The sequence below is a fragment of the Paramormyrops kingsleyae genome, chromosome 6 (genome assembly GCF_048594095.1).
Source record: "Paramormyrops kingsleyae isolate MSU_618 chromosome 6, PKINGS_0.4, whole genome shotgun sequence".
Taxonomy (NCBI): Eukaryota; Metazoa; Chordata; class Actinopteri; order Osteoglossiformes; family Mormyridae; genus Paramormyrops; species Paramormyrops kingsleyae.
This window is the reverse complement of record NC_132802.1, coordinates 703,430-726,003: the sequence shown is the minus strand read 5'-3', so window position 1 is coordinate 726,003 and position 22,574 is coordinate 703,430. Positions and strand designations below refer to the sequence as shown.

Sequence of the window (22,574 nt, the reverse complement as noted above, 5' to 3'; positions counted from 1 at the left end):
GTCCTCAGGGACCCATAGACAGTCCATGTTTGTGCTCCCTCCCAGCTCCCTGCCAGACAATCCACATTTTTGCTCCCTCCCAGCTCCCTGCCAGACAGTCCACGTTTTTGCTCCCTCCCAGCTCCCTGCCAGACAGTCCACGTTTTTGCTCCCTCCCAGCTCCCTGCCAGACAGTCCACATTTTTGCTCCCTCCCAGACAATCCACGTTTTTGCTCCCTCCCAGCTCCCTGCCAGACAGTCCACGTTTTTGCTCCTTCCCAGCTCCCTGCCAGACAGTCCACGTTTGCGCACCCTCCCAGCTCCCTGCCAGACAGTCCACGTTTCTGACTGTCTGTGGGAAACACCACTATAGTCAGAGGTATTATTTGCATGCAGAGAGCTTGTGAGTTTGCTGCAGTTTTTCTGGGAGCGTGTTCTGAGCCCACCTTGAGTCCTTTGGCTCGGTTGATGGCCCGCAGGGGCCGGAGCACCCTCAGAACCCTGAGGATCTTCACCACCGAGATGGCGCTGGACCTGCCGTGGACAGAGCACATAGTAATAAGGTTACAGTGATGCCATCACACTGTAACAATGGGCAGCTGGTCATGGCCACATCAGCACATGGTCATACTGTCTTGGTTATTGGATTGTATGGCTACACAGACCAGGCGACGGGTGGGCACAGTTAGAAGGTCACAACGAAATGGTTATGTGGCCACTGACCATTTGGACAATAAAAGGCAAACTAAACTAAATGCATAAAAGTTAACTCACTCCATTCCCATGGATAGCAGAGACACAACCACCACAATCAAGTCCAGGATGTTGAATGAGTTGCGGCAGAAGGACCCCTTGTGCAGGAAGGCGCCGTATGTAATCATCTGCGATTACAGCACTCATGTGACGGAAACAGTTTTGGCCACATGTTGTCAGCTCCACTCACAATAACGTGGTAGCCAGTGAGGTTTAAGAACAGTGTGGTTAACAACATATTGGTCATGCTGCGCAATATATTTACTTGAAGCACTACATTTAATTGAAGCACAGAAATGGATAACAGTATAAAGACTTTAAGCTGGTGCAATTCCATTTTGATGAAACATTCTGTTGAGGAGCTTAATAATTTAATAATACAATATGTCTGCCAATGTGCTGATTATTGTACCTTTAGTGCAATTTCCACGGTGAATACAGACGTGAACACAATGTCTGCGTAAGCCAAGATCTGGTCAGAGATGAAGAATCATGTTAGGGAACTCCAACAATGACATACACTGCTGTCCATACAAGTTTAACACATTCCTCTAAGGACAAACTCTGAATCAGGGCTTTCAAATTGGAAGTCCATCTGTCTGTTTCATTGGTTTCACTGCTCAGTCTTAATTAGCTAAATTAGTAATTTCCTGCAATTACTTTACCTTTAATTACCTGTAAATATACTAATGGTTTGCCCTAGAACACCACAACTAAACATGTGTTTCCTGAGTTCTGTCAAATCTTTAAATGTACTTTAGCCATAGAAGATAAACTAAACCGGCACTGAAATTCATAGATCAAACACATATAAAGTACAAGTCATGGGGTTCTGGGTCCAGCCCAGGCAGCAAAGGGCACAAGGCAGGAGAAAACCCTGGACAGGAGGCACTTACACTCTACTGGTGATTAATACCACCAGTGTGCCTGTTTGCAGGGGGAGAACATGAAAACATCTCACACACAGAGCAGAGGCAGGTTTCAAACTCCCAACCCTGGAGATATGAGCTATCCATTGTTCCCCTGTGGCTGCTTAAAATTAATCTGGAATAAAATCTGAAATAAAAATAGCAGCATTCCTGGTCTGGTCACTGTAACTTTGGAAATAATGTATTATGTGACAGTATTACAACATTTGCCTAAACTTCCAGCTTTTTTTGGGATATCATCTTTATGGGACAGTCGGTATAAATTGACAGCAATTGAGACCTCGTTCCGGAAGGATTTGGGATCGATGGGGTCCTCAGCTGCCAGGGAGATGCTGCTGAGGAGAATGAAGAGCAGGATGAAGTTGGTGAAGGGGGTGGCGTTAATGATCCGGTGGCATATCTTGCGTAACCTAAGCAGAAACAGAGAAGTCATTACGGCTGATGCCGGAACTCCCTGCCAGAGAGCATAATGAGGACATACAAACAGACAACGGGAAATGGCAGATTCTGCATAACGAGGACATACAAACAGACAACGGGAAATGGCAGATTCTGGTTGTCCCCCCTCCTTCCTCCTTTGAGGAAACCTCCACTTCTTTCGGTCCTTGAGGTTTGTCTGTCTTGTGCATATTATTACATTCTGACAAGCCATAGCCCCAAAATGTTCTAGAAGCTCACTAGCTCCAACCACTCTTGACAGGTCCTACTTTTTCTGGTTGGAGACCATAAACAGCAGCTTACTTGTTCTGGGGCCCGAAGATGAAGAAGGAGCTGGCCTCAGGAAGCGGCACCGCCTTCTCCTTGAGCTGCAGGTCAGCCATGGGCCGGGGGCGGGGGCTTAGGGGGATCTCTGGCTCCTCCTCCTCGTCATCACCTAGGCAACCAGGACGGCAGGGGTGGTGGAGATGCAAAGGGAGAAAACCTCCTTCAATCCTCATGGGTGACATGCTTCTTCAGCTTTTAAATCATTGTAAGAAATGACATGTAATATGTACTAGGCAGATCTAAAACCATTGATAAGCCAAAAGACCAGTCTTTGGTAGATGTGCCAAATGTGTAGTGACTGTGGTACAAGCAGGTTAATGCACTGCAGGCCGTTCATTATACGTTGTCAAATGCATGGCAACGGAGGCAGTGTAATTTAAATCAGAATCAGAATCAAATATGATGAAATCGAATTTAGCAAGTATGTTAAGTCACACAGGAATTTGGGTTCTGCCAGACGGTATCTCTCAAATTAGACAGGCAATATACAGACAATGAACATGTTAATAAAGCCATATTTTATTAATTTAACTTCATGCACCCCTTGGTAGTCAGCTGTATTATGGGTAAAACATGACTTATTTACTGGTTACCAATTATTAAAGTTGGACTTGTGTACCATCTTGTTTATCACTAAATCATTTTGGTATCTAATCACTGACCGCAGGTCCTGGTCTAGGTTACTGTCTAGGTGATCTGTAGCAGTATCTTTGTTTTTAAGTTTCTGTTTTTTTAAATTGTGTTCTACATCTGAAATTTTAGGTAACATTAGAATTAGGGCTGATCGATATGACGATATATTGGAAGATGAAATAAAAATGTCTATCATTTCATATTATGCTCTATTGTTTATTTCGTGGTGATGCAGAATACACTGCATATGGTAACATTCTTTCATCATTTGGATGAATTTCGCAAGCACATGGGATGTGGCACTTGCATGTAAGTTTTTATTGGACTTTATTATTTGTAACCCACAGAAGATAATCCACAAATATGTACTACGAGCCACAAATATTTAAGTATTCAGAAATATGTATTTTTTATTTGTGTTGTGTAAAATCATATCCACAAAAATAGAGAGTGATTTGTACACATGAAAAGGGTTTTGCACATTTGTGGATCACTTCCCATCTATTTGTGGATCGCGTTACATTTATGACCTCACTCTTTTATATTTGCAGATTTTTGTCCAACTCCTACTGTAACTGATCTGTAGAAAAAATCCAAAAATAGCAGGTGCAGCCGTAATATACAGGTATGTCGTTATTGGGAATTGATTCATAACGGGACATGAGATTTTGGTCATATCGCACAGCCCTAGTTAGAATTAAAGATTACTACTGTGGCACTAGGCATGCAGTTACAAGAAATTAATCAACACCCAAATAACCAATCAGATTTGAGAATTCATCAGCGGTATAAGCAATGCATAGCATCTTACATGGAGAACAGCTAGATACCTGGGAAATCAGCTGGCGGAAAAGGATCCTTGATCTCTTTGACATTTGATTCAAACTCATCCACTTTCAGCTGAAATGAATACATGTACTAAATCATTTGGTGTTACTGGGCGGTTCTTTGTTTTATCTTTAATATCTTGCTCTCATGTTTTTATAAAATGACGTCACTGCCGCTACACCTTCGACACTCAGCCTGTTTTGTACAGCATCCACGGGGCTGACCTTGGCTGTGGTGGGCATCCCTTCAGCTTTGGCCCTCTGCTCAGCCAGCTTCTTCACCATCAGGGCCCTGTCCTCGTCAGTCTTCTGTGGAACGTTGCCTCTGCCACAAAGAAACTTGTATTATCATTCAGCTGCTTTAAGACACTATATTCTGTGCATTTGATGGCTGGTCTGCTTTCATCTTGGCAGTGCAATCCCAGTAGATTCAGTGAACACAAGTCATCTAAAGTTCTATCGACGTTTGTATAAAAGGTGTATACTGTATCTTGGGCCTGCTTGTAAGCCTAATATGACATCAAGCTCCACTCACCGGAGCAGTTTCTGGTGTTTCTTCTCCTCTGCCTTCTCCTTCTGGGCCGAAGTGAGACTCTCTGCCTCGGCCAGGTTGTCCACGGCAATAGCCAGGAACACATTCAGAAGGATGACTGGGCGACTGGCGTCAAGGGAAACAGGTCAGGAGGCAGAGCTGTCTGCACACCTGCGTGGAACCTGTTCACTTCTCTGACGACGTAACTCAGAAATGTATCTATAAATGAAATGCATTTGATTGCTGATACATCTACAATTTGTAAGTTTAAAGGAAGATGCTCATAGTCTTTACAAAAATATCTCAAAAAAGCATCACAAACACAAGTTACAGGAACACACTTTAACAAAACTAACATCGATATTCTCGCACCAACACCGACAGTATCATTCCCCATCTACTTTCTGTACACATTTGTCGAGTGCAGGGTCTGGAGCCTGGAGCCTGTCCCAGAAGCATGGGCGCAAGGCATGGAGTAACCTAGGACTGGGCACCAACCCATCACAGCAAAAATACCCACGGACAATCTGGCAACTCCAATCCACCTCAGCATGTTTTTGGACTGCAGGGGAAACTGGAGTACCTGGAGGAAACCTGAGCCCTTCTGACCAGAGGTGTGAGGCAACAGCGCTGACCACCACACCACCATGCCTCCTCACTCCCACACAACAACCATAAAATCAATCGCAAACTGTTATGGGAACATGTTAAGTATCACTCTTCAACTAACAATAACATTAAAAGAAAAAATACTGTATACGCTTGTCCCTGCGCCCTGTTGGCTTGGTTGTCAGGGATACAGTTGCCGACGATGTAGAGGATGACGAAGTAGATGCTGGCCAGTATCCCGGGGAAGTCAGGCCCGCCATGGGCCCGGATCCCATCATACATGACAACATCCCAGTCCTCTCCAGTGAGGACCTACACAGGGCAAAGGAAAGAGAAGTGTGGCCTCACATCCTGCCTTCTTTTAACAACCCCACAATTCCTTTAATTTATAGGTCATTTATGCTTTAAATAAAAAAAATAGTGTAAATTTTACAGGCAGGAATCAAAGCACACTGCCCATACTCTCTGGGCCGGTAATATAATGGGCCAGAATTGGTTTAAACCTGAAATTTTCTTTGCTGTTTGGAATGTGTTTTTATTTTATTCTACTGTTAACTGACCCTATTCTACATTTTTTGAAAGAAAAAAATAATTTACATCAGTGTTCCTAATACATTTCTCAGGCAGAAATCTTTGTTTTCGTGGTATTGTTGATAGCTGATCATTCTCATACCTGGAACACTGTGATGAGTGCCTGGGGGAAGCTGTCAAAGTTACTGCGCCGAACCTGATACTCAGGGAAGTTGAACTTGCCCCCGAACACCTGCATGCCCAGCAGGGAGAAGATAACGATGAAGAGGAAGAGGAGCAGCAGCAGCGAGGCGATGGAGCGCACCGAATTAAGCAGGGAGGCCACCAGGTTGCTAATGGACTTCCAGTACCTGAAGAGGCAGAAAGATTCAAGGCCCAAGCTGAGAAGGAAAGTCACAGAATCACTGAAGGTTTATCAGTAGCTAAGAAAGTAACAGAAGTTTGACTTAATTTTATAAAAACACTAAATATTGCCTGGAGGTAGATATTTAAGGTTTTCAGAAGAGTTATTTATATTTTATTTCCCCTACTTCTCCTGGGGGGTGCTGCCTGGAGCCCTCAATCTATCAAGATGTCCAGCACACCCTGCAACATGTGACGTCGCCTCTACCAATGACGTCCGTGCATCCAGCTTGCCGTTCTGCCTGTGTCATCTTCCATGTATGACCCGCTGCCTGCCTTCTGGTTGCCTGGCGATTGGAGGGAGCGTTGGCACCGGCTTGCCATCTTCCCCCTGCTCCCCGTTTGTGTCTCAAAATTTACTGTATTTGACTCTCCCTGCTGGCCCCTGGAGGATGGGCTCCCCCTTTGAATCTGGTTAGGGTTAGGGTTCCCTCTGCTGCCCCCTGGAGGATGGGCTCCCCCTTTGAGTCTGGTTAGGGTTAGGGTTCCCTCTGCTGCCCCCTGGAGGATGGGCTCCCCCTTTGAGTCTGGTTAGGGTTAGGGTTCCCTCTGCTGCCCCCTGGAGGATGGGCTCCCCCTTTGAGTCTGGTCCCTCCCAAGGTTTCTTACTTCTCGGGAGTTTTTCCTTGCCACTGTCGCCTATGGCTTACTCACTGGGGGCTTTGGGTGGGGATGCTGTAAAGCGCTTTGGGACAATGTAATGTTGTGATAATGCGCTATACAAAAATAAATTTGTTGTTGTTGTTGTTATTATACTGGTTTAAATAATGCCCATTGTCCTTTATGGCCTGAATTATGTTAATTTCTTCCTAAGAAAAATTCTTCATCTAAACAGTATTACATGTCCTCAGTTAACATAAAAAACAAATTCACAGGAGTACCCCACACAACCTTCTTAATTACTCACATATCCTTAGTGATGCTGAACAGAAATAAAGCGTGAATTTACAATTCCAAGAATGCTTTTTGAGTCATACAAAGTCGCTGGCACTTGGCTTACTTTGTGACCTTGAAGAGGCGAAGCAGGCGGAAGCAACGCAGCACCGAGATGCTCAGGGGCGTCATGATATCCATCCGCACCAGCAGCAGCTCCAAGATGCCCACGGACACCACAAAGCAGTCAAAGCGGTTGAAGAGCGACACAAAGTAGGCAGGAAGTCCCAAAGCATACATCTTCAGGAACATCTCGACGGCAAACAGCGACAGCAGCACCTTGTTGGCCGTCTCTGTGATCCCAAAATAGGAAGTGAAAATCAGTGCAGGGGCACTATAGATAGTTATGTAACAATAGCCACAAATGAGCTGCACAGTAACAGAAGGGCGAATGCAAAGAAGTTGACAAAGATGGCAATCTAATATCAGACAACAATCATGACTGGTTACAGAGGCAAAACAAAAGATCTCTTTAGGCTCCAGTACCTTGTACAGTGGTAAGTGACTCAGGCTGGTGGTGGTGTTCAGTGGCAATGACCAAAGTGTTGAGGAGCACCAACAGGACCACCAGCCAGTGGAAGACGCGGGATTTCACCCAGGAGCGACACTTCCGCCGGAAGAAACGGTTCCAGTGACGTGAGCGATGGCTGCAGTGAGAAGAAAACTAAGAAGCAGCTCAGGGAATCCGGGCAGCTGCCTTGGCTTCTGTCAGCTCTTGTTGTTTGTCAGTGATATACTCCAGGTGACTCTGCTGGAATACTCACTAGTAATAAAGCAAACGACTCCGGCCCTCCATTTCATACAGACTCTCAGTGTCTGAGCCACCCTCCTTTGGCAGAAGTCCTGACAAAAAAACAAAACAAATGGAGTCATTTTTACTACATCAAAAAGATTTTGTGTGTGAACTTCTGGCATCATTATTTTGTGAACTAATTGTGCCAATGTAATGTTCTTTTTTTGTTACTATATGTTCCGGGTTCGCTTGTGGCTTCATGGATGTAAAATAAATAATCATGGCAGGAAATCTCATTTAAAGATATTACTCTCATTTGTTAAAAGAAAATAAAAGATTGCTCCTGCTCCCCACTGTCTCCACTCTCGCACTCCCCTCCCTCTGTCACATCCCTCACTCATGCTACCCTCCCTTTATCACATCCCTCACTCACACTCCCCTCCCTGTCACATCCCCCACTCATGTTTCCCTCCCTCTGTCACATCCCTCGGTCACGCTTCCCTTCCTCTGTCACATCTCTTGCTCATGCTCCCCTTCCTCTGTCACATCCCTCACTCACACTCCCCTCCCTCTGTCACATCCCTCGCTCATGCTCCCCTTCCTCACACTCACCTCCCTCTGTCACATCCCTTGCTCATGCTCCCCTTCCTCTGTCACATCCCTCACTTACACCCCCTACCTCTGTCACATCACTTGCTCGTGCTCCCCTTCCTCTGTCACATCCCTCAGTCACACTCCTCTCCCTCTTCATCACTATCCCTCACGCTTCCCTCCCTCTTGCCACATCCCTCACTCATGCTCCCCTCCCTCTCCATCACATCCCTCACTCACACTCCCCTCCCTCTGTCACATCCCTTGCTCATGCTCCCCTTCCTCTGTCACATCCCTTGCTCATGCTCCCCTTCCTGTCACATCCCTCACTCACACTCCCCTCCCTCTGTCACATCCCTTGCTCATGCTCCCCTTCCTCTGTCACATCCCTTGCTCATGCTCCCCTTCCTCTGTCACATCCCTCACTTACACTCACCTCCCTCTGTCACATCACTTGCTCGTGCTCCCCTTCCTCTGTCACATCCCTCACTTACACTCCCCTCTCTCTGTCACATCCCTCACTCACGCTCCTCTCCCTCTTCATCACATCCCTCATGCTTCCCTCCCTCTTGTCACATCCCTCACTCATGCTCCCCTCCCTCTCCATCACATCCCTCCCTCACACTCCACTCAGCAATGCAGATATACCATGACAAACAGCAGAATTTCATAGACATAGTGATGCAGATGCACAGTGACACACAGCAGAAATTCAGTGATGCACTGACGCAAATGAACCGTGAGATAGCACTGTGATGATTAATAAAATATCATCATGTGACTATGAAATGCAAATATTTTGGTTCACCGTGAATAGATAATGCTGATGTAATCGCTGGCCCTGTCACTACATTTTAGCGATATACCTTGTCCCTCCTGGTCGATGTCCATGATCTCAGCCTGGGTAATCCAGTCCATATAGCCCTTCAGGTCTTCATCGAACTGCTGCGTCTCGCGGAGCTTCTGGAATTCACCCCGTGACTTTGCCTTTTCCCGTTCTTTTGTGAACTCTCTGGGACAGACGAGGGAGACAGTGAGAAGGACACCCAGGAAAACAGGAGTGGCACCTAAATATGACCTCTAGTCAGCAGAAGTCACTGACCCACTAAGCACACCAAGAATCAGATTGAGGATAAAGAAGGAGCCCAAGAGGATGAGGCTGACAAAATAAAGCCAGGGCCACTCCGGGCCTATGGCATCATTCACCTGCAGGACACAAGAAGATAACTAGTTAGTAATCTATGTTTGTAGGATAAAATCAAGCAGAAAAAGATGTAAGTAATGCATAATGAACAGAGAGGGGGGTTTGTCAGCTATCAGGCAAAACCAGAATGAAACTAGTCACTTTACCAATGATGTAACTCAGAACCATGTTTAATCATTAACACACTGGTCACTAGGCAGAAACAGCCCTATGGAGAAGGGTTAGGTTTAGGGTTGGGTTTAGGGTTAGGGAGGCCCATGCAGACAGCTTGTTAGGTAAGCTGCAGGATACAGCATCAGGAAGGGGCTATGGGCTTAAGCATGTCTAGGGAACATACACAGATAAAAAGAGAGAACTCACTTGTGGGGCACAGGAAAAAATACTGATGGGGCTAGTTATTAAAGTCACGAGACCCAGGATAAGGACAGTAACAGGGTGTGTTGGTCTGAAAGGTGCAGGCTGGTACATACCCAGTAGAGTACGTCAGTCCAGCCTTCCATGGTGATGCACTGGAAGACGGTCAGCATGGCAAAGCCCAGGTTGTCGAAGTGGGTGATGCCATAGTTTGGGCCAGGCCAGCCTGGGTGACACTCTGACCCATTGATGGTGCAACGACGCCCTTCGCCAGCCTGTGCACAGGGTGATGGCCTCTCATTGTCCACCGTGGCGATAATATCTGACAGAGAAAGGGAGCAGCAAGTTATGGAGGCCAAGACTATGTGCTGATCCTGTAAAAGGAATGCTCTGTTCCCAATAAGAGGCTTTTAAAAAGCTTATCTAAACCTAAGACTGCTACTTTATTCCACATGCTTCCTGCCATAGGAACCCTGGATCCAATTGGGTTACTGAAAATGGACAAAGAGTGGCTAGGGAAGTGAAGGGCTAAGTTATGGAGTCTGGCTGCTTCTTGGGTACCAAAGGAGTCAGGACATCAGGAGCCATTGCGAAATAAAGATGGCACTATCGCCAATGAAGGCTGACTTGCAGTGGTACCCATCACCCCAGTAACCTGAGCAAGAAGCCCCTCTGTCCACTGTCCTGTCCTGCTCCATTAACCCTGTTCTTTCTTGTCTTGCTCCGTTACCCCCAGCCCACTGACCCGTGCCAATGTAGTAGCAGGTCTTATGCATCTTGCACTTGAACAATTCCAAACCCACGATGGCATAGAGGGTCACCATGAAGAATACCAGCAGGGCAATGTGCATGAGAGGTAGCATGGATTTGAAGAGGGAGTTCATCACCACCTGCAAGCCTGGAGTGCAACAGTAAGACATTTACTAACATTGTTAATATGGTTAACACCAAATCTCCTATGGCCACTTATTCCTATACTTACCATTTTCCTACACTCCTTAACTATCATTTTGTTGATTACCAGTTAATTACCAAACCCCAAGCAAGTGCAAGCTCAAAAGTACATTTAGAGATTACATTAAACTGAGAAAGGTAGAGACAAAAGCAAAATAATGGTTTGGTGGACTCAGGGAAGGGATCTTACTGGGGACACCAGTGGCGAGGCGTAAAGGCCGCAGGACTCGAAAAGCTCTCAGGGCTTTCAAGTCAAAGCCCCCTCCCTTCTCTGCTGGGACTCCGGAAATTGTGTTTATGGTGTCCACTGCAAGGGTGAAAAGCCTGTAGATGGGTATGGTGGAGAATGGAGAAACATCACAAAGTGTGACATCAGTGGAAACCGGCAAGCCACCATTCACAGATCATTGGGTCAGATGACATCACACACTCGATATCAGACAATGAATTATACTGGAAACTTTACAAGTGTATCATAAATCTAGGTGCATTGCAGCTGGTTCCACCTCCTGCTGGGTTCACCTTACCCCATGAAGACGATGACAAAGTCCAATATGTTCCAACAATTCCGCAAATAGGCCCCTTCATGAAAGAGGAAACCATAGGATATTATCTTGAGGAAGCACTCTACTGAGAATAGGAACAGGAAGACGTATTCCAGGCTCTCCTAAAAATGCAAAAAGCAGTTTCATCACATTACAGGTGCTGAATCTCAGCTCACGGAGGCCACATATTCAAATCAAAGAAAAGTAAAGGTCAGTTAAACCAATCGAACCAGTCTTATGAGGAAAGTATGTAATACTAATTAAGATTTTTCCCAAATACCTCCTAAGTTACCTTGTGACCTAACACAACTTTACAAGAATTTCTTTAGATTGAGGTTGAAACTAATTTTTATGCGTAAACAACGTTCCCGTGGAATACCTTTCACTCTGCCACCTGCAGTCTGACCCCTTAAAATAACAAGTGTGCTGACAAGTGTAGTTGCCTCACTATGACCAGTGTGACAAAGTAGCCAGACTTTTATGCAACAGCTATTTGAAGCTTTATTATTCTCATAAGCATCAGTTCTTAATGTCAAAGGATCTACAGGCATTTGGGAGAAATATTATTCTGATAATTAGTATATAATAGTCACTTATCATCATTTAATTGGAAGCGCTGGCATACTTTATAATGAGTATACAGAACATACTGGCTTATTGCTTTATAATGAGTATACATAACGTACTGACTTATTGCTTTATAATGAGTATACAGAACATACTGACTTATTGCTTTATGAGTATACGGAACATACTGACTTATTGCTTTATAATGAGTATACATTACATACTGACTTATTGCTTTATAATGAGTATACAGAACATACTGACTTATTGCTTTATGAGTATACGGAACATACTGACTTATTGCTTTATAATGAGTATACATTACATACTGACTTATTGCTTTATAATGAGTATACAGAACATACTGACTTATTGCTTTATGAGTATACGGAACATACTGACTTATTGCTTTATAATGAGTATACATTACATACTGACTTATTGCTTTATAATGAGTATACAGAACATACTGTCTTATTGCTTTATAATGAGTATACATTACATACTGACTTATTGCTTTATAATGACTTTACACTAAACACTGTCTGCTTTACTGCGAGTTTATATTAGACATTAAGAAGCTTGGTCCTGGTCAACTTCTCTGAAAGAGGCGTCCATGGCCGTTTGCTCAGGGCATTTCTGAAATGTGCTTGATTCTTAATTTTTGTGTTCAGTAGTATGTGGCAGCCATAAGCCTGTAGCTGCAGATTAGTTTGATACTTTCGACTCGGGAACATGAGAGACGATTCTCCCAGGTTTACCCTGTATACCATCAGGAAGATCAGGCCTTTTCTATCTAAGAGACCTGCACTCCCGCGGGAGTACCGCGGGACCCAACGCACCGAGTGCGGCGCGGGACAAGATTTGATGGGTGAATGCGGGTGCGGGCGGTAAGGTCCTCATGTACAGTATGTGCGGCTTGCGGGAGAATAGTATTAATCGCGGGATTCCCGCAAAATGGAATTATCTTAAAATTATTTTTTAAAAAACAAATACTCTATTATTTATCTACTGCACAAAAGCAACAAGAACGACTAAATTAAAATAATAACAATTTACAAGCGAATCGTCTACAGAAACTACAATTGCCGCGCTCTGAGTGCCGAGGGACGTAATCGGACACCCCAAGAAGGAATCAGCCTGGTGCTTGGACGGGATGGTATGTTCTGAAAAGCTCCTCGTTCTTGTCCATGTTCATCATTCCATTTAATTAAACTCAAATAAAACGAAACATATTTGTTTATTTTCCGTTTCTTTTTTTATATATGCTCAAAAGGGAAGCAAGTGAAACAAATAACGGAGTAGCGGGAAGAAGCGGTAAAAATAAAACTACTTATATGTTTACCTGCGGGATTTTGCGGGCGGGAGCGGGACAAAACTTGAATACTGCGGGCGGGAGCGGGAGAAAATAATATATATTTTTTTGCTGGAGCGGGCGGGAGCAGGACAGAATCTTGCGGGGGCAGGAGCGGGACTGAAAAATCCGTCCCGCGCAGGTCTCTAATCTAAGAATTCAGATCAGCTTCTAGTCCAGGTATACTTGTTACCCATGACTTGACTGCTGCAGCTCTATACTAGCAGGTCTACCAGCTTGTGCTGTCAGACCAATAGAGATGCTTGAAAATGCAGCAGCTTGTCTGATATTCAGTCAGCCTTTGCGTTCTCATGTCACTCTCCTACTGGACCCTCCACTATGACTCCCTATCGGTGCGCACATCAAGTCCTTGGTGCAGCTTGCAGGTTCATTAATGGACAGGCACCCATTTCCATCTAGGGGCTGCTTAAGACTTGCTATGTTCCATCTCCCCCCTTTCGGCCAGCAAACCAACACCGCTTGGAGATCCCTCCACCACATGGGAAGTGTCACTCCAGGCAGTTCATCTGTGGTTCCCTGATGGGCAATGAGCTGCTGAACCACATCCGATCATCAGACTCCCTTCCCACCTTCAAGAAATGCCTTAGACCTGTTTGTTCCAGGAATTCATCTGCTAGCCTCATGCCCCTTTACGTTCCCCGAATGTTTCACATTTCTGGTCCTTGAATAGTCATATTAGGTTCTAGCTTTCTCAGAAGTTGTTGTGTAGCTCCTGCTCCAATCCTGCTTACACCTGTAGCTGGGTGTTCATAAATGTAACGTAAATGTAACATACTGGAAATAAAATGCCACCAGTTGGCCCCAACCAGTGGCTCCCCTTCATAACAACATCAGTGCTTGAATCAGGCTGGTATTTTGAGGACTGCTTTGCCTCTGGTTTGTTTTAATGTTGGCAGCAGACATGATCAGTGTGTGACAGACTTCCTCTCGGTAGAGAGGGGGCGAGGGCAGGCTGTGCCCCAAGGCGACAGCTGTATTAAGGGGGGGGAGGGTGTGTGGGCGGAGTCAGGTGTCACACAAAGATCTAAGTATGGCTTACTCCTTGTACGACAAGGAGTCCAAGGATTGTACTTATTTCAATAACTGCTCTGATTTTATTCTTTCCATACGCCAGTTATCAGACCAAAGACCACGCTGCAGACCCCCGTGGTGAGAGTGTAAAAGCGTCACTGAGTTGGCTGACTTGGCGGGTTTGTATTGTTTTTCTATCTGAGTAAGTGGTTTCATTGGCCACCCTGTTATTTTCAGCCCCTGACTCAGGCCCATTACTCACTCGCCAAGTCTCAAGCCCCGCCTACCAGCCTCACTTACTTACCTCTAAAATATACACAAGATAACTTATATGAAACTTATATCACTTATAAAACTTGTAACTTCTGTTACAAACACCAATAAGCCACAAGAGGAGAATCGGGCATTAAGATTGACGCACATGATGAGTTCTGGTAATGCAGGGTATATCACAGCATTATTATGACATTATATTACCTGAAGTTTCAGCACCCCGTCATTACTAGGCGAGGAGCACCCTATCGCAAATTTAGTGCCAACATTTATTTGTTTTCCAAAAATCACCAATTCTATGCAGAGCTATGAGGACTATCACAAGAATCACAGAGGCTGAGATGGGACACTAGAGACAGCATATCAGTCCACCACGGGCTGTACAGCATAAAGACACTCTGATCTGCCTAAAGTGCAAGTCCGCAGAGAGTGAGATCCGGCGCTGCTCACACTGCTCATGTGGTAAAACAAAACAGGCCGGCAGCCATTGCTATATCCATCATGACTGCTTAGTGAAAGTAGTGAATCAAAAAGAGGAATTAACGTTTCACAAAAAATAAAATGTGCAGCATTGCTGTGAATCCAGTGAGGGGTTAGTGTGTGTCTTTAAACGTTATGCTGACCATGCACCATGCACCCTCTGTCAGAGCCACATCACCTTCAGTCAGGGAGTAAATCCATGAGCTAAATGCTAAATATAAAGCTTTAAATTGCAGAAAGCCATGAGGCCAGGGCTAATGCCAATTGAGAGGGGGTGGGGGGGTTCCGTTTCAGCTTCAGAATGGGGGACAGAGGCATGGTGATGGAGAAACTGGGACATGTTTGCCCCCACAAAAGAACAGGCATGATGATATAATGCAGCACTTTATATAAACTGGCCCAGTAACACGGCAGTTGCAGTGTATATTCCAGTATGTCCAGTAAAATTCCAGGAGAATTTTCAGTAACACTTTACTTGAGGGGGCACAAGTAGTTTAGTTACTCAATTACTACTCAAGAAGAAATCATGAACTAATATAGTTCCTGCCTGAAATACATGAACCATCGTAACTGATTAATCATGAATGGGATCAGTACATAACTAACAATTAATTAGTTTACTCAGCAAACTGCAAGCATGACATCATTATATTATTAATTTAGCCTTCTTGTTCAATCTGCAGTCCATGCATAGTGAACTACTGCTGGCTGGATGAATATAGCACCTTGAACTGCAAAGCACCAGTTCCTTGCACTGGCACTACAAGAGTCACTCCCTGAGCTGCAGAACTCATCGACGACCACAAGTCACACATTTGCTTTGGTGACATGGTGGAATAAACACTTTGCCTCATTTGCCTCATTGGCAGATAACTGGAAAGCTAACACTATGACCCTGTGACATTGTAAGCTATGCTTTAGCATGATCCCTTAAGACCATCCAGATAATCCAGTACAATGGGCAGTGGTATACAGTGTCCTCCATCACAAGGCCCACCAGCACTGCAGACTAAAGGAAGCATGCTAATGGCCGGCACTGTCGGGTGATAACATAGTGACAGCCAGCAGACATCCCTGCAATCTGCATGCTGACAATTCACAAAGCCGGCGTTTGGCTGCCCAGCTTCTGCTTCTACAGTAGGTGTAGAGGATTATTCCAGAAACAATAAAGGAGCTTGTATCCAACTGCTATTTACTGCTAGGGCTGCCATTAATGACTATTTTTCTATCAATTAATCTATCAACTGTTTTACCAATTGGTTGATTAATCTAAATTGTTAATTTTCTTCCAGAAAAGCAAACTGACCGTTTCATTTAAGTTAATTTTGACAACAACAATGTCATGACCTACATGCCTTTCCCCCCATTCTCTCTGTTGTGTGGCTCTAACGAGCTACACCTGTTCCTCGTTTAACCCTGCCTCTCGTTACAGCCCTCGTGGATAATCCCAGGTGCCTCTCGTTACAGCCCTCGTGGATAATCCCAGGTGCCTCTCGTTACAGCCCTCGTGGATAATCCCAGGTGCCTCTCGTTACAGCCCTCGTGGATAATCCCAGGTGCCTCTCGTCTGGGCCCTCGTCTGTAGTGTATATAGTGCCTCCCTGTTCTGAGCTCCCCAGTCCGGTCATTGTAATGTTACTGTCTGCATCCCCACTCTTCCCCACTCTTCCCCACTCTTCCCCACTCTTCCCCACTCTTCCCCACTCTTCCCCACTCTTCCCCACTCTTCCCCACTCTTCCCCACTCAATTTTGACCCCTCACGGTCCATTTCCTTTTGCCTTGTATGTAGTTTTTGGTTTGAATAAAGTCCTTTTACTTTTTCCCACATCTGCCTTCACTTCCGTCCGTACCACATCGTGACAAACAAAGTGTATGTCATTACAGGGATTAGGATAATGGACGCTGGCTTTTCGGCACTATACAGATTCATTGTGATACCCAGAAGTTAGTAATCTGTATAAATTTGGCATATCCTTATGCTTATTAAATTTAGTTAGGGGAGCACACCATATGCGACTGTTTTGTTATACTATGGAAGAGATAAGCACTGAAGGCATGGTGAAGAAAGGGACAGCACAGCAGCCATGACATCATTTAAAAAAGGGAGATATTGTAGTTAAACAAGGCAAAATGGTGGTAGTGGTGTGGCAGTACTTTTTGCAGATTCCGGCAAGTTTTTTTGGTAAATATAGTTTAAATTTTTATTTTAGTTCATGAATTATTTATTTAGTGTTTGTTTTCATTTTAGTTTGTAGATTTTTAGATAGTAACACTGGTCCCCACAACGTGCAGGACCTCACACACATTGGTACTGTCAATCAATATAGAATAAGCCCAAATTTTAGCCTAAACATTTTCTCAAACAGTTTTTCAATAGAGATTCTCCAGTAGCAAGCAAACAACTTTATGTGTGAGCTAAGCAGCCACAAGGACTAAAGATATATAAAAAAGCTCTCTGTACTAATGGTAATTTAATAAACATGAATAGACAACACTTAGGGTGGTTTTGCCTACTCTGGCGATCCATCGACCAGAATAGCGCCTGTGTGTTTTCAGGTGCTCGCACATAGTGCTTGTGCCGCTGTGGTATGTTTTCAAAGTCTTGCACAGTGTACCAACCAGCTTTTGTTTTATGATATAATTTGAACTACTCCCATAATAATAATAATTATTATTATAATAATAATAAATATTTTTATAGCCGATAAAGCTCTATCTCCTATTGTAGTAATATTCCAAATGTGTTTCCAATGTACTTCTGTCATGTTACTTCCAATATTTGACAGTATTCCCTGTGACTGACATTCTAAAGTACCTTCAGTCACCTATAACCATGTTTTTGTTTACTTGAGCCAGCAGGTGGTGTAGTGATTGAGTGCAGTGACTGGAGATCACTGGTCCATGTTCCATCTGCTGGCTACATCACTTGAAGGTGTCCAGCTTTATAAATGCATAAAAGTGGAAGCCTCTTTGACTGGGTCAGCTAAACAAGCTAAATGTAACTTTTATATCTAGAGACGCACCAGACTGGCCAGGAACCAGAATCGGATGATTTTCTATTTCAATTACTGATTTCAACATTTCAGGAATTATATTTCTTTGTAGTGATAAATTTTAAATAATATTGTTGCCAAATATCATTACCAAGAGACGGCCTATAGTTCAGATGCAGTAAGTCTTCTAGTGCTTGTGGATTAGAGGGGTCTGAATACTTATTATAGGTTAAATTCTAAAGGAAATTGCTCATTTCCCAGTAGACAGATATTACTGAATCTCCTTAACCACCACACCACCTGCTGTGCCTTAAAGTGGACAATGGATGATACATATCTGAGCTATGCTAAATGTAGCACATGAAGCCGAGCTAAGTAAGGCCATCGACAACCTGATCCTAATAAAGTGTATGACCTGGATGCAGACTGTCCCGCATAAAGCACATGCACCCTTGGGCTAAGTCAGCCATGCGGGTCTGACAGGGTGCAGTCCTCAGAGGTGACTCACCAGTTTGGCGTTGCCGCTGTTGGTGTCCTCCTCGGGCATGGGCGAGAACACGGCCAGCGCAATGCAGTTGGCAAAGATGGCCAACAGGATGATGATCTCAAAGGGCCTGGGGGCTGGGCTCAGGAAAAGGTGTAGGCACAGTACACACATCATCATCGTATTAAAACCAGGATTCGAAGGTTTGAATAAAAAACAACTTTTATAGCCAATATAGCTCTATCTCCTATTGTAGTAATATTCCAAATGTGTTTCCAATGTACTTCTGTCATGTTACTTCCAATATTTGACAGTATTCCCTGTGATTGACTCTAGTAGTAACTAAGTAAAGCGTTAAGCCGTATCTTGGCTCAGGCGGTTGTGGTGTCTGCTTTGCTCTGACCGTGACACCAGCAAGTCTATTAATAATCATACATCCCAGCAAAGTCAATGCCCATGGTAAGTGGTATATAAATTGATTTTGTGGACACAGCTGTTGATGTGCAACTCATTCTTAGCCTCCAGGTACTTTTCCACACTTAATGTCATTCATTCTCTCCTTTGGTGCATTGAGGGTCTTCAAGCTACAATTCCACAGTCAGACGTACTGTCTACCTCTCACCCAGGCTCTTGGCCAATGGAAACCCTCCTCTTTTGCCTAAAACAAGTCCAGTGTGCCATATTGGACTCAGCCGTGATGGTTCTCTGAAAATAAGCACTCGGCTCTGACTCCTGCAGCCTGTTTGTAACGCGACACCCCAAACACATCATCAATCTCCCACCTGCCTCACTCTGAGCGTATGCACATGTCCGCCACTAGAGGGCCCTCTGTAAGAATCCTGCCAGCTCAGCTCAGTGTCTGATTCTAGGCGGTGACACTGGAGAACAGCTGCAGGCCTTCTTAATACAATCAAACCATTTCCATTACCCTATTTCCAAAAATGTATTTTCTGTAAACGGCTTTTATGTAATCTAAAGAATCAGTATCCCAGCTTTCTCTGTTTTGCTCAAGTACCTCACTTAAAAGCAACCTTTATTAATACACTGAAAAAATTCTATTTAAAGAACAATAGGGGTCGTGGGGGGCTGTTCTTTTGGTTAATACAGAGATATTTCTTGAAGGCTCTGAAAACATGTAAAATATGCCAAGTCCATCAGAGAACCAACAACAAACATTTTTCCAAAAACACCAGCATAACTGGTCAGGCTTGAAATTCTTTGGCCATGTATTACTAGATCAATAATATACGTCCCAACTGAAATCACACAAAAGCAACATGTCACCCAACTGGATTAAAAGTAATTGACCAGCAGAAATGTCATAGGGGATTACTATAAAGACTGCCAACTGCGCAGTAGTATTTTTGGGTGGTTCATTCCACAACGAAAATGGAAAGCAGTCCGGTCAGCCACTTATCACTGAGTTAAAGGGCTTTACCCACGGCAATTTTACCAGCATCCTGGAATAGCGTAGCTTTAATCCACAGATAAGCAGTCAAACAGCGAAAAGTAAAGGGCTCACGGCTTAGTAATTGATTGCCTGGCTACAGAGAGCAACAAAGATTGACATTAGATATTTGGCAGAATTTTCAGATTATACATGTGCCTGCAGAGGGATGAACCATCAAACAAGTGGCCTATTAGATTACTACCAAATGGATGGTCCCTTGAAGAACATCTATTTATAGTGTTGCAAATAGACTGATTCTTGATTCTCTTCTCTCTATGTGTTGTGTTGCTCCTGTAAGATGCCTTCAAACAGAAATGGCTGCGGAGCAACTGTGCCACACAACATCACTCAATTTTCCTGAAATTTAATTTCCATATCAATTGAAAGTATTTCTGTTCTTTTTTTCTATGTTTATTAAGAACTGAAAGCCTGATGAAGACCCTAAGCTTGGATCGTGAGGATCTTTTCCGCCCGTGCGCTATAAGTGGTATGTGGAGCATGTGACATTACATTACATCTGGCCTAATTCTCTCTGCACTCTATAACTCGTGTTACTGAGCTACAGTATATGGCCATCCTGCTGAGCCAAGCAGAGGGATCAGACATAAGAGCCAGAGGCAATGCAATGGTCTCCCTCCGACATGCTCAGTCTGCTTCTGCCATACCGTTACTGTGTGTGTGTATGTCTCAGGCCCAGGAAAGGATACTTCCACTCCACGATGCTGATGCACTTCCTGCGAAAGCGGTTCTTCAGTGTCAGGCAGAAGAGTGACCGGGGCGGCCGGGGGTTCCCTCCTGTGGCCTGCAGCTTCTTTAGTTTCTCCCGCTGCTTCCTCTTCAGTTCCTCCTCATCCAGAAGGTAGGAGGTCAGAGGCACCTCTTTATTGCCTTCCATGTTGACCAGTGTGTGTTTCAAGCCAAAGGAACAACAGAGATGACCTCCCCACACTGTATTCCACCAGGGCGGCGCTGGCAGGTCTCCCTGTGTTCAGCCTGGTCCTGGTGGGCCACGGCTCCTCGTTCTGCCGCTGCTGTTCTCCTCTCGCTCCTACCCTCTCCTCGGAGTTGGGCTTCCTGGGTGGGAGTGCCCCACACACAGAGAAAGGCCCCATCACTGGCCAGCGGGAGGAGCTGCCGGCCCCAGCAGGTTTAAATATAGACTGGGCAGCTGTCCTTCCTTGGGGTAGGCGAGGGAGGTAGGGGGGGCAGCAGGCAAGAGTGGGATACGAGGGTCTGAGGAACAGGAGAGGAGACATGCAGCTGTCATCTCCACCTTTACATCCCCCCGAAACTCCATCTCTACATTGAAGGGGTTACCTGTGAAGGGGGGAATGGTGATGGTGAAATGCGAAAGGAAGGTGCATCTTCAACATGGAGGCAAATGCAAAATCCGAACAGACTCAGCAACTCCAGCAGCTTGCACCAAAGAAAAACGCTGTGTCCGTTGTTTGGCCACATTGTGGCTTTAGTGAAGATGACACCAAACAAAAAGAGGTTAAATGTAAACACTGTGGAATAGTCTGCTTATATGGATCAAAAAGCTTGGGACAGAATCATTCCTGTACAAATACTGTTTAAATAATTCTCTTATAGTATTCAAGTCATTCAGTGTTCATTTTGGATCTTTTTATACATAACAAAATATGGAAAACTTAAAACTACGGTAATATTTCTTTTTTTATTGTCTACTTTGCCTTTCGGTAACCCATCTGCTGGCTAGCTACCTGAGGCTATAGTGCTGCGTGCACAGAAAACATGACAGGAAAAGGAAAGTCGTTTTCTCTTAATTCCGAATATAGACTCATCAAAGTTTATGACAAACTGCCAAAAACAAGCCAACAAGATGCAGCAGAGAAACTATCATGTTATATTTTATGTACAGTACTGTACTGTATTATAGCATATGTGAATTATACGGTTAAGCAATTTAATCTGTACAGTACTGTATTTTAAAAAACATTTGAAAAAGATATACTGTACTGAACGAGTCAATAACATTCATGAAATAGCGCTGCTGTCTGCTTTGTTACCGTATAGTCTGTAATAAATATACAAATGTCAATTAGATGGTAATCTGCCTGATACATAAAGAAATAAACGGTAATAATTATCATCAGCTTATAATGACCAATTTCACCCAGACAGACGTGATCATTATAAATGGTTTATTTTGTTTGCATACTGTAATCCGTTGTATTTGTGCCGTGTGCAATGCTCAATCGCATGGTGGCTGTGGCTCACTACTGCCGAATACTGATGGTCAAAACAGCTCTTCATGAACCATTTGCTGTATTTTCTGAGCCCACTAGATGGTGCTCTCTGTTCAAAAAAAGGCTCAACCCATGCTCTAAAATAAACCAAGAGCACCATCTAATGGGGTCAGCAAATACAGCAATTAATACATGAACGCGGTTTTGGCATCATTACTCCCGACTCTCAATAACTGACATGTCTGGCACATTCGGGTGAAGCGGTTACTAGGCTATTCTCGTGGGACTCATAAGACCCATAGAAGAAGTTTATGATTAAGTGAGACGACTTACATAGAGTGGGAGGATCCTGCACAGAGAGTGGGAAAGGTCTGAGCAGAGCTTACACTCACAGAGCAGACAGTAGGCCTCCACGTCCGGCATGGGCTCCGCTATGTGCAGGCAGGTACTGAGAG

The 22,574-nt window shown here is 44.4% G+C and overlaps 1 protein-coding gene and 1 long non-coding RNA gene across 2 annotated transcripts in view; one reads left to right on the top strand and one right to left on the bottom strand.

Annotated features, from left to right (window-relative positions):
- The window catches only part of LOC111834368 (dihydropyridine-sensitive L-type skeletal muscle calcium channel subunit alpha-1-like), a 37,032-nt gene extending 16,013 nt beyond the window's left edge, over positions 1-21,019 (bottom strand). Inside the window, exons 1-21 of the mRNA XM_023793574.2 lie at positions 20,617-21,019; positions 18,484-18,589; positions 11,258-11,397; positions 10,921-11,054; positions 10,522-10,674; positions 9,893-10,098; positions 9,321-9,424; positions 9,085-9,230; positions 7,659-7,737; positions 7,381-7,541; positions 6,962-7,187; positions 5,702-5,909; positions 5,220-5,340; positions 4,423-4,537; positions 4,113-4,212; positions 3,891-3,960; positions 2,404-2,536; positions 1,943-2,072; positions 1,146-1,205; positions 755-861; positions 427-514 (exon numbers count right to left, since the gene is read on the bottom strand). Coding sequence (XP_023649342.1) covers positions 427-514; positions 755-861; positions 1,146-1,205; positions 1,943-2,072; positions 2,404-2,536; positions 3,891-3,960; positions 4,113-4,212; positions 4,423-4,537; positions 5,220-5,340; positions 5,702-5,909; positions 6,962-7,187; positions 7,381-7,541; positions 7,659-7,737; positions 9,085-9,230; positions 9,321-9,424; positions 9,893-10,098; positions 10,522-10,674; positions 10,921-11,054; positions 11,258-11,397; positions 18,484-18,589; positions 20,617-20,804 — 2,775 coding nt within the window. The 5' untranslated portion in view covers positions 20,805-21,019. The remainder of the gene's footprint in view (positions 1-426; positions 515-754; positions 862-1,145; positions 1,206-1,942; positions 2,073-2,403; positions 2,537-3,890; positions 3,961-4,112; positions 4,213-4,422; positions 4,538-5,219; positions 5,341-5,701; positions 5,910-6,961; positions 7,188-7,380; positions 7,542-7,658; positions 7,738-9,084; positions 9,231-9,320; positions 9,425-9,892; positions 10,099-10,521; positions 10,675-10,920; positions 11,055-11,257; positions 11,398-18,483; positions 18,590-20,616) is intronic.
- LOC140591846 (uncharacterized) lies at positions 20,084-20,878 on the top strand. Its single transcript, XR_011992125.1, has 2 exons — positions 20,084-20,396; positions 20,601-20,878. It is a non-coding gene; the product is annotated as an uncharacterized lncRNA (long non-coding RNA).
- Positions 21,020-22,574: the final 1,555 nt, after the last annotated feature.